At 39.2% G+C, this 12,549-nt stretch overlaps 1 protein-coding gene across 1 annotated transcript in view; it reads left to right on the forward strand.

Annotated features, from left to right (window-relative positions):
- The first annotated feature begins 1,932 nt into the window (after positions 1 to 1,932).
- LOC120062675 (fibrinogen C domain-containing protein 1-like) overlaps positions 1,933 to 12,549 on the forward strand; it is a 158,513-nt gene continuing 147,896 nt past the window's right edge. Inside the window, exon 1 of the mRNA XM_039012722.1 lies at positions 1,933 to 2,004. Within this exon, the coding sequence (XP_038868650.1) occupies positions 1,933 to 2,004 (72 nt within the window). The remainder of the gene's footprint in view (positions 2,005 to 12,549) is intronic.

Genomic DNA, 12,549 nt, shown 5'->3' on the forward strand with positions numbered 1-12,549 from the left:
TATTTACCAAGAGTTTTCATCTATATTCTTCGTAGCTATCCATTTACGATCACAAACCGATGCTGGCACTAAGACCGCACTAAACGAGCTGTATACGGCCATAAGCAAACAGGAAAACTCTCATCCAGAGGTGGCGCTCCTAGTGGCTGGGGACTTTAATGCAGGGAAACTTACATTTGTATTACCTATTTTCTACCAGCATGTTAAATGTGTAAGCAGAGGGGAAAACTCTAGACCAACTCTAGACCATCTGTCTTCAGATCCTCAAAAGGTTCTACAGCTGCACCATTGAGAGCATCCTAACTGGTTGCATCACTGCCTGGTATGGCAACTGCTCGGCCTCTGACTGCAAGGCACTACAGAAGGTAGTGCGTACGGCCCAGTACATCACCGGGGCCAAGCTTCCTGCCATCCAGGACCTCTATGCCAGGCGGTGTCAGAGGAAGGCCCTAAAAATGGTCAAAGACTCCAGCCTCCCTAGTCATAGACTGTTCTCTCTGCTACCGCACGGCAAGCGGTACCGGAGCGCCAAGTCTAGGTCCAAAAGGCTTCTTAACATCTTCTACCCCCAAGCCATAAGACTCCTGAACAGCTAATCAAAGGGCTACCCAGACCCCTCTTTTACCCTGCAGCTACTCTCTGTTTATTATCTATGCATAGTCACTTTACCTCTACCTACATGTACATATTGCTGTTGTTATTTTACTGCTGCTGTAAAATTATTTGTTACTTTTATTTTTTACTTAACACTTATTTTTCTTAAAACTACATTGTTGGATAAGGGCTTGTAAGTAAGCATTTCACTGCAAGGTCAACACCTGTTGTATTTGGCGCATGTGACAAATAAAATGTGATTTGATATGATTTGAATCATTGCCCTGGGGCATTGTGATTTTTATTTATTTTTCAGACCAGAGGAAAGAGTGCCTCCTACTTGCCCTCCAACACCACTTCCAGCCGCATCTGGTCTCCCATCCAGGACCAACCCTGTTTAGCTTCAGAGGCAAGCCAGCAGTGGGATGCAGGGTGGTATGCTGCTGGCCAATGATAGAAGGGCAATGATATAAGGGCAATGTTTAATGTCTGTAACTTCTATTACATGAAGAAGAAAGCAACAAGCTATCCTCCTGTCGAAATGTTAAGCGATTAAATGAATGACCTGCATCCTCATCTCAGAGGGAGTTGAAACGGGTGCGTAAAGCCCATGCAGGTACAGGCATTCATTTAACATAGTGGCACACACACTGTCTGCGCACGCACTTGCACAGCGAATGGCATCACTGACGGAGGCACACGCGTTGAGGCTTGGACTTCACGTTTTACCAAGTGCAATATGCTTCTAATCTGAAAGACTGCGCCTTGAATCCTATCAGAGAGTTGCTTCATGCTTATTAACGTAAACCAGAGGCGGTTGAATATCTTACCCGAGCTCTCTCACATTTTAACAAGGACATAGCCCACGCGTAAAACCTTGACAGGACACTGGGCAACATTTTGAGTCTGAGAACAAATTAAATAGAAGAGGTTTTATTCTAGATTCTGGTTAACGACGGGTGAATTTTTGTTTCTTTAGGAACGGAAAATCTGCAACGCATCAAACGCGCACTGTCAAAGTGCACGTGCATTTTTTTAACACTGTAACAAGAAGGAACGTTGTAGTAATTTCACAATTGTGGAAATTCAAAGCAACTATTCTTTGCAAGGGGTCCTACAAGTATGTATGATTTCAACATGTTTGTAGTACTAGATTCCCATGATCTGGACCTCCGTTAGAATTGTAGAGATCTGTGCAGTGAAGTAGCCTAGTTTTGTGTGTGAGAACCTTTTTTCCTTTCTTATTGGACTATTTCAAACACGCATATACCCTGGTCTGTGGATGACACTCTTCCTTTACCAATGATGTCAAATCTCGGATTTTAAGATTTTCAGAGAATGGTCAATGATCGATGGACAATCATGAACAGTGTGTCAGAACTCGAAGATGGACAACAGCATAAATCTCAGGTAGACATTGCATGCTGCACAGACTCATTAATTGATCTGCTCTGCTCAAAAACAAAAACCCCAGGTGTAAAGCCTGCAGACACCATCAAGTATTTCATAAAATAGACTGTGGCTCATAATAATTCAAAACTATTGCACGTAATTACACATAGAAAACGAATACACATTTATTTCGTGAGAACTAAATAAACGTGCCTATTTAGGGAAAGCCTGTACCTATATTTATTCATTGTTTTGACTTTAAAATTACGCTAATATGATGTGAATTATACACATTTAATTATAATAGTACATAATGTACTGGTAAATCCATAAATTGCTACTGTATCGCTTGAGTTGATGATGATTTCTAATTGACAAATGGCAAGATGTCTGAATGATCCTGTAGAAACAGAAATGAGCTAAATCCTGTCTATCTCTGGGATTTTTTTTTATTGAAATATTTTTCATTCATTGTCGGTCCACTTACTTTACAATTTGTGCATCTCTATAGGAACATTAGCCTTTCAGCTGTCCAGCTGCAAATGTGTTTTTTAAATTTATATTTTTGTATAAATGTCTATCAAGGTAAAACAAAGAGAAAAAAAGAAAAGGGCATTACTGTAAAGTGGAGGAAACTGATGTTGAAACAGTTTCTTATCTCACATATTAACTTTATAACACTCAGTGCAAATGAGTGAGGGCACTTCTATGCTAGTTAAACATCTCAGTGGAGTATTTGGCATTGTGAAATGGCATACATACTAGGCTAAGTTTGTCGAATAGTCATTTTTTTATGTAGCTTGGTGTCTGAGATTATATGTTTTTTTTGGCATGATACTCTCTTCTGGCTGTGTATTAGAGAACAGCATTATGGGTCTTGTTACTAATATTCTTCTGTAGAAAACCTGTGTTTTTCTGCTATTTGTTCAGTTGAAAGCCTGTATTTCTGGCCACAGGTGAACCAGGGGATCAGAACCTCAGCAGCTGCTTATCACAGGTGGACAACCACCATGCATGTTTTTCTCTCATTATCATAATGAGTATGATGTAGACTTCACACACACAAGCACACACACACGTTCACACACACAAGCACACACACTCACACAGACAGAGAGAGAGCTGTCTCCATGTAAGCCCAATGAGTTTCTGACATCATTTCATTGCTCCCATTTGGACCAGCTATCATTGACATGTTTGTTACAGTTGCATCATCAACACTGTTTAATGACTGCTTCGTTAAGTATTTCAACTGACCAAACCCAAATCTTGATTTTGTCCTTCACTCATGCAACACAATACGAATTCATTTATGAATCATCCTTTCATTGAAACCAGTTAGGAATTCATTGGCTGCTTTGACTGGTGTTTCTCAATATAATCTCAATTAACCCAGAATGAAAGTCTTGCATAATAAGTCTGCTGCCCGATTAAGTTATGGGTCCATTCATGTTAAAGGAGAAGTTCGCCTTTTTTCAACCAAATCTCTATTTTTGATGTAAGTGGCATGTTATAGAAAGGTCCAGACACTTTTTTTGCAATTTCACTTTTTATTTTCCACAACCAGCAATTCACATCCTTATCCTGCAGTACAGGGGCTCTGAAAAAATAATTGCTCCAAAAAACACACATATGTCCTTTTAGAAACTGAAATGCTCCCAGTATAGTCATGCACGTCTTTAGACGTTGTGCACATGAAATTGTGTCATTCCGAACTTTAACCGCAACGTTACATATCATTTTGTTCAACTCAAACTGTTTCCCCTATCCAGCGGTTTCATTCTCCGCGCAGCCTGCTGTTAGAATGGACCGAGCGGTATCGCAACAAAATGGAATATAACATTGCGGATAAAGTTCGGAATGACACAATTTCATGTGCACAACGTCTAAAGACGTGCCTCACTATACTGAGAGCTTGTACGTTTCTAAAAGGACGTATTTGGGTGTTTTTGGAACATTTGTTCATCTTTCTTCATGCTGCAGGATGAGTAGGTGAATCGATGGTTAGGGTAAGTTTCTTTTGAAAAAGCATCTGCACCCTTCCTTAGCATGCCATTTACATTGAACATTGTAAAAAGCTAAATTCCCCTTTAAGAGAAGCAATTACAGGCCCAGTGCAGTCAGAAACGTGATTGTTCTGTGTTTTATATATATTTCCACACTAAGAGGTTGGAATAATTGTGAAAATTATGATAATTCCCTTTTAGTGTAAGAGCTGTTTGAAAAGACTGCCTGTAATTTCAGCCTGTTTTGGTGGGATGGAGTTTTGGCCTTCCATGGTGACATCACCATGTCGTAAATTAGTTAATAGGCCAATAACAAAGAGTTCCAAACCTCTCTGCCAATAACAGCACATCTTCAGTTTTACTCTCCTGTTACAGGTTTTGGTTTTTCCATTTATGTTTTGAGGTTGGACTTTAGCGCGTATAGCACATTAGGGTGTAGGGCGCACCGATTGGTGTCACCTCGTTAGTCAGTATGTGTTACAACTGTGCTTGTTGCCATCTCATTAGTGTTTCACCTGTGTTGGCCCAGGTGCTATTTAAGAGTGTCTGGTCCAGTGCTCTAATTGTCTTGAGAGATATGGAGGGTAAACACATTTAGTTGTTGCTCCTATTTAAAAAAAAATCTCGACAAAGTATCCTTTATCTGATTTCATTTTGTTCCCCATTTTTGGTTTGCTTCCTGTCTTTAAGTTTGATGTGGGTTTTCTTTTGTTTGCCTCTTCTTGCTCAAATTTAGTGGGTGCTCATTGTGGGTGTCTTTTTTAGGTTCCAGTTGTTGTTGTTGGTCAACTTTCAGTGGTCACCCCCATGAGTGTCTTTCAGAACCCCTCCTAAAACCCCACCTGTTTCGTTTGGTTGTTGTCAGTTACTCTTTGTTATTTCCCCTCTCTGTTTGAGTGACAATGTCTGGTTTTCTTGCTGGGGAACGTAACGAAATGGGTGCGCGTCCAGGATATTGTTCCCAATGAGTATGCTAGTCGCTCAAGTCACCTATTCTGAAGCTCTGCTCTGCTCAGATATTTGAATGTTCAAAATAAGCTTTTGTGGTAGTTTTTGTCACTAACATCCACCTTGAGGGGATGTAAGATTGGCGGAGTCATTTTGAAAGTTGCATAAAGGCACAGGCTTATCAAATTAAAGCCATAGAGTTGGAAGCATTTGTGGAAAACCCTACGTGGGAGATGCTAGATAAATGTACAAAGGTGAATCTGCTTGTCATTGCAAAGCATTATGACATCAGTGGCATCTGGCGATCCAAAAGCAGTAGCCAAAGAGTTGATCGGTACTGTTTTGGTGGCGGAGGAAATCCTCTCAGAGATAGGCTGATGAAAAGGGCCCTACGGGTAGAGTACATCCCGTAAAGTGCAACTAAGGGAGTTAGAACTAAAGGCAAAGTTGGAGCAAAAACTATTTTGAGCTTGAAAAACAAATTACAGCTTGTTCCCACAGATAAAGATAAATATCGTATCCGCCAGTTTGTCATTACTGCCATGAGAAAGAAACAGTCTCTGTGTCTTAAGTTGCAACAGAAAAATGAGAGGGATAAAAGGTTGTTTCTTCTTGTTGGAGCACTCCAGTTCATATAGATTTAGGTTCAGATGTGTATGAACCTTTTGAGTGGCAATGCTGTTAAGCAGCCAATGAAAATACTGCGAGACAATGGGGCAGCCCATTCCTTCATTTTGGAGGGTGTTTTACCTATGTCTGACACGTTTTATTTTTGTTATTTATTTTATTTTATTGAATATGCGAAACATACAATATACTTGCAGTGAAGCCGCTCAACAACTACACCATACCAGTCATCCAACAAACTCCCATTCAGAGCGGCACACAGAAGCATCCAGGGTCAATTCCCTGCTCAAGGGCACGTTGACAGATCTCCCACCAGGCCAAAAAACGTGAACCCGAACCCTACAAGATCCCCCCACAGTTCCCCAATAGCTGTCCCTCAACCATTCGAGACCCCTCCCACAGTCCCCCCAAAAATAAAAATAAAAAATACAATTAATTCCATTCCCCACCCCCAAGAACCCCCCAATGCACCAACAACCAAGAGAATTAACTAAAGAGAAAAAATAAAAGACAGAAGAAAACAGCAAACAACAATGCAAAAAAATACAAAGGTCAACTAAAATCATAACAACAATGCCTATATCTGACACTTCAGCAACTGGCTACAGTGTGTTAGTACAAGGCGTGGAGATGGGCTGCATGGAAGTTCCTTTGAATAATGTGGAGCTCTAGTCTGATCTTATTTCTGGTTCCGTTGTCGTTGGAGTGAGGCCTAGCCTACCAGTGAAAGGGGTCTCATTCATTTTGGGAAACGATTTGACTGGAGGGAAGGTCGTGCCAAATCCTGTCGGTTGTAAGGAACCCAGAGTAGAGGAACCTGATGGGTTATCAGAAAGTACCCTAGAGCAGTGATTCCCCCCATGGGGGTCGTGGTAGGATTTTAACAGGTCGCGTGACTTGTGCATATAAATAAATATATATATAACATTATTTTGAAAGTCAACCACCGCACAGCTTATTGTTGCTGACTTTACACAAATAATTTGTCAAATTTGTCTTCTTAATAATGACTATAAGATATTAGCCTTACTACTTGCAAAAATAATTAAAGAAGTCCTGGATGCAATCATTGTTGAAACACAGTCTGGCTTTATGAGGAACAGACATATTTCTAACAATATCAGAGTAGTATTAGACATACTTGACTACTCAGACCTAATAACTGAGGATAGCTTCATATTATTTTTTATTTTTTATAAAGCATTTGACACAGTAGAGCATCAGTTCCTCTTCCACTCCCTTGAGAAATTTGGCTTTTGGGATTTTCTTTCTGTAAGGCTATTAAGACTCTCTATACAAATGGTAACAGCTCTATCAAACTGAAACATGGCACCTCACCTTGATTTGAGTTTAAGAGAGGAATTAGACAAGGTTGTCCTATCTCTCTGTATCTGTTTTATTAATCACCCAACTTCTTACAATAATAGTCCTGTACAAGGTATTTCCATAGCTGGTAAAGAAATTATTATAAGCCAGCTGGCTGACGATACTACACTTTTTCTGAAAGACGCTAACCAAATTCCCATATCGATCAATATAATACAATCCTTTTCCAAAGAATCTGGTCTATATCTTAACATTAATACATGTGAAATCATGGCTGTCAAAGATTGTGTGACACCTTCATATTATGGTATTCCAGTGAAAGAAAAATGTACATATTTAGGCATAACCATCACTAAGGATCAGAAGTCTAGAGGCTTACTACATTTTAACCCTCTTATTAAACACATCTAAATCAATGGCTACAGAGTGACTTACCTTTAAAAGGAAGAGTCCTAATAACTAAGGCTGAAGGTTTCTCTAGGCTAACATATGGCACTCCATCTTTATATCTTGACGGTAAAATAAGGAAGGACATAGACCAGATGCTTTTCAACTTTCTGTGGAGAAACCGTACCCATTACATTAGGAAAACTGTTGTAATGAACACTTATGAGTATGGTGGGCTGAATTTTCTGGACTTACTACCTTATATAAAACTTTTAAGATCAATTGGATAAAACAATTCCTAAGAAGACCCACTTCTATGTGGAATTTTATTCCTCATCATGTCTTCTCTACTTTTGGTGGCCTTAACTTCATGTTGATTGACAAAGTACTTTTCATCGGCAAGTTTTCTTGTCATGGTCCTTAATTTATAAGCATAATTTTCTCCACACAGATATTATATATGGAATAATCGGGATATATTGTAAAAAAAAATACCTCTTTGTTTTTAGAATGTTGGTTCCGAAAATAATATCCTATTGGCGAGCCAACTTGTAAATGCAGAGGGTTTTTACTTAGTTATAAGGAATTCTTATCACTTTACAAGATCCCTGTAACACCTAAATATTTTGCGATTGTTTTAGATGCCATTCCCTCAGGTGTTGCTTTATTATTCAGGAATGTGTCAATACCTGACCCTCAGAGCCTGCCTTCCATTGACCCTGTTGACTCATCAGTAGGAAAGATTTGTTTCTTCCATTCAACAACAGAGCGATACGGACCTTGTTTCAGCAGGATGTTGTATCTATACCTTATGTCATTCCTTATTGGAACAGTTTTATTGATAATATCTGTTGGAAAAAAGTATGGATGTTGCCACACACATACCTACTTGTTAACAAAATAAAGGATGTTTCTTTTAAAAGTATTCATAAATATTATCCTGCCAACCACTATATGAAGAAGTTTAAGAAAAACATAAACTCTAATTGTACCTTTTGTAATGACCATCCAGAAACGGTGTTGCATCTTTTTTGGCATTGTATTCATGTAAGGAAACTGTGGCAAGACATAATTGAACACATTTATGAAAATGTTATACTATGTGGAGAGATGTACTGCTTGGATTCTTTACCTACGATAGAAATAACCTGAACAATTTTTATGTAATTCATTTCATTAATCTTTTGGACAAATTTCAGGATATGAATTTCAGGATATGAATACTGACTATGTCCACTTCACCGTCAGACCATTTTATTGGTATACTACACAGTATTGTAAAAGTTGTATTTTTTGTGATCCAATACATAATATAGTCATAATTTGGTTGTAATCCAGAGAGGAAGAAAAATGATCTAGATCCTTTGAGGCTATGGAGGGATCCTTAGGGGGGATCCTTAAATTGAGGCTATGGAGGCTATGGAGGGATCCTTAAATTGTGGATTTAAAAGAAAACATGAGTCATCAGCATACAATGAAAGCTTTGTTTTTAAACCCTGGATTTCTATCGACTTGATATTATTGGTGGATCTGATTTCGATGGCCATAATAAATAAATATACCGATAATGAACAACCTTGTTTTACTCCCCTTAACAGTTTGATACTTTCTGAGAAGTAGCCATTATTTACAATTTTATATCTATGGTTACTATACATAACTTTAACCCATTGTATAAGAGATTCTCCAAAATGTAAATATTCGAGGCATTTATACTGGACAAAACAATATAAACATTTAAAGTGTTGGTCCCATGTTTCATGAGCTGAAACAAAGTATCCCAGAAATGTCCCATACTCACAAAAAGCTTATTTATGTTTACATCCCTATCAGTGAGCATTTCTCCTTTGCCAAAATAATCCATCCACCTGACAAGTGTGGCATATCAAGAAGCTGATTGAACAGCATGATCATTACACAGGTTTTTGTATTTATTATGGATCCCCATTTGCTGTTGCCAAGACAGTAGCTACTCTTCCTGGTTTCCGGCAAAATTAAGGCAGTTATACAATTTTAAAAACATTACTATACATTCATAACAGATTTCACAACACACTAAGTGTGTGCCCTCAGGCCCCTACTCCGCTACCACATATCTACAACACAAAATCCATGTGTATGTGTGTGTGTTTAGAGCGTATGTTATCATGTCTGTGCACCTTGTGCTGGGGACAATAAAATGCTGAACAAAATTATAAACGCAACATGCAACAATTACAACGATTTTCCTGAGTTACAGTTCATAAAACAAAATGTGTCAATTTAAATAAATTAGGCCCTAACTATGGATTTCACATGAATGGGCAGGAGTGGGTGGGCCTGGTTGGGCCTGGTTCCTTAGTGGGCGGGCCATTGCCAGTCAGAATTAGTTTTCCCCCATAAATGGGCTTTATTACAGACACAAATACTGTCCGGGTGGCTGGTCTCAGACAATCCCACAGGTGAAGAAGCCAGATGTGGAGGTCCTGGGCTGCCATGGTTACACGTAGTCTGCGGTTGTGAGGCCGGTTGGACGTATTGCCAAATTCTCTAAAATGATGTTGGAGGCAGCTTATGGTACAGAAATTAACATTAAATGCTCTGGCAACAGCTCTGGTGGACATTCCTGCAGTCAGCATGCCAATTACACGCTTCCACAAAACTTGAAACATCTGTGGCATTGTGCCATCTGACAAAACTGCACATTTTAGTGGCCTTTTATTGTCCCCATCACAAGGTGCACCTGTGTAATGATCATTATGTTGGATGGTTGAGAGAATGCCAAGAGTGTGCAAAGCTGTTATAAAGGCAAAGGGTAGCTACTTTGAAGAATCTGAAATATAAAACATATTTTGATTTGTTTAACACTTTGTTGGTTACTACATGATTCCATATGTGTTATTTAATAGTTTTAATGTTTTCACTATTATTCTACAATGTAGAAAATAGTAAAAATAAAGAAAAAACCTTGAATTGGTAGGTGTGTCAACTTGTGACTGGTACTGTATATAGCATTATCTTGCACATCTTAATTTATGTCCACAATTAACCAATAAAATCCATAATAATGTAAGCATTTCACATGAAGGGTTGATACCAATAAACAGGACTGGGATTCAAAACTGTTAACATTTTGGCAAGCAATTATTATTTTGGGGAACAATTATTGTTAGTCATCCTATACTGTCCTTAACATCATTACCCCTTAGCAACAGATGTGGGATACATACCCACACTCTCCCTTCCCCCACAAACAACCAGAACCAGAAGTTGTTCCATCCCCAAGCCCAACTCAAGAGAAGACTTGCGAATGCACATACAGTTGTAGCTGTTTGAGTAGGCATGCAAAATTGAGCAAGAATGGGGAGATTTGCTTAATAAATGTCAAGTCCTACCTGATGGAGCTCAGATACACCCCTTTCCCCTGAAACACAGCCACTCTGGTCCCCCTTTGTGATCATTTTCCCAAGCATCTCTGAGCAGTCAGACCTTGTGATTATTTTGTAACCCCAGAGCCACAATAATTTGCCCCCTCTCTGAATGTCTGAGTGTGACCCCCTCCACATTAATTACTGCAGCTAGTGTTGCCAGCACTGCCACTACCTGGGTGGAATTCCCACCAGCTACAGTAGGTACAAAGTCGTCAAGGTACTCATTAGCAGCTTTGAGAAATTCCTTGTATATTATGCTCACCCACCAGGGGGCTTTGGCTTTGTTGGACCAACCCTGCCAGGCAGGCTCAGACTCTTGAGGGGGCGGTGCTGCTTAAGTGGGTGTCTGACCACGTTTATGTTTCTGTCTTGGCTGTGTACAGGCTACTTGCAGTAGGCCTATAAAACAGATAAGGACTTTTCCTTAGTGTGTGGGTCGCTCAGGTGGGTGTCTAGGGTATAGGGTTGGGGACCGTTCCATCATGATAGGACAATAAATAGACTATATTTGTAGTTTATTTAAAAATATATATTGCATATCTGCACAAAATTGAAAACTCTCTGTCACAACTCCTGCTCTGGCATTTGCAACAATTTTCCTTTTTCACTCACTTAATTCACCATACTTTTCCAATCACAAAAACACACACCCCATCTTCCATCACAACCACACTCCCACCACATATACACCTGCATATACCCACATACTGTGCCTTCTATGTCCTCTGTTTGCTGTGTTTTTATCTCTACCATGTTGATTCCTACCTAATTTCGGTGTCACGGTCGTTTGTAGAATTAACGGACCAAGGCGCAGCGTGCGTAGAGTTCCACATGTTTAATTAAAGAAACTCACCAAAACTATACAGAACAAAAACGTGAAGTCAAATGCAGTGCACACTGGCAACTACACACAAACAAACAAGATCCCACAAAAACCCAGTGGAAAAAAGGCTGCCTAAATATGATCCCCAATCAGAGACAACGATAAACAGCTGCCTCTGATTGGGAACCATACCAGCCCAACATAGACAAATAATAACCTAGATAACCCACCCTAGTCACACCCCGACCTAAGCAACATAGAGAATAAAAGGATCTCTATGGTCAGGGCATGACATTTTGGCTTTTGAGTACTTTGTATTCCAGTTCCTTATATTTGAAGATGTATTATTTCAATAATTATCCTTTCTTCTAATGCTGTCTTTTATTTATTTATAAATAGAAAGTTGAATACTGATTTGTTTACAACATTCCCTATCTTGAATGGTATAGTGTATGTAGTTTATTTCTTTATCAATTTTTGTATTTTGTTGTTTTCCAGTTTTTTATTCCCATTGGGTGTTCCATTATTCGACTCCTCTATGTGAACTTTGTATTATTTAGAATAGCCATGGATTAGTCTTGGTGTCTCGGAAAAGTTGGTTATTAATGTACAGTTTATCGACTACGAGAGCTACGAGTTTCCCTTCGGGTCTATTCACTTTGAAGAGTGGGCGCAGAACTTTGTGCCGTTCTGCAATTTCTTTCGGGAACTGATCATTCATGCCTATTTTCATGCCAGCGAGTCTTTTGCCCAGGCTTTTAACAATTATTTTATCCTTAATTAAAGAATGAAAATTTGTCAGTGACTCTTTGTTAGTTCCCTTTTCTGTTTGAGCGACAATGAAAACAATCACAGTCAGGTACTTCATTGTTGCCCAGAAATTATTTGACACTGAGATAAAAATGGCTGCATTGGAGTTTTAAGAGATGCTAGAACGAGGAGTGAAACCGGAACGAGTAGCTTCACCCTCTCTTTGCAAGGTATGGAAAAGTCTATGGGCTGAATGTCCCCTCCCCTTCCGAAATTCAAAAGACAC

This window comes from Salvelinus namaycush, chromosome 18, assembly GCF_016432855.1.
Source record: "Salvelinus namaycush isolate Seneca chromosome 18, SaNama_1.0, whole genome shotgun sequence".
Lineage (NCBI taxonomy): Eukaryota > Metazoa > Chordata > Actinopteri > Salmoniformes > Salmonidae > Salvelinus > Salvelinus namaycush.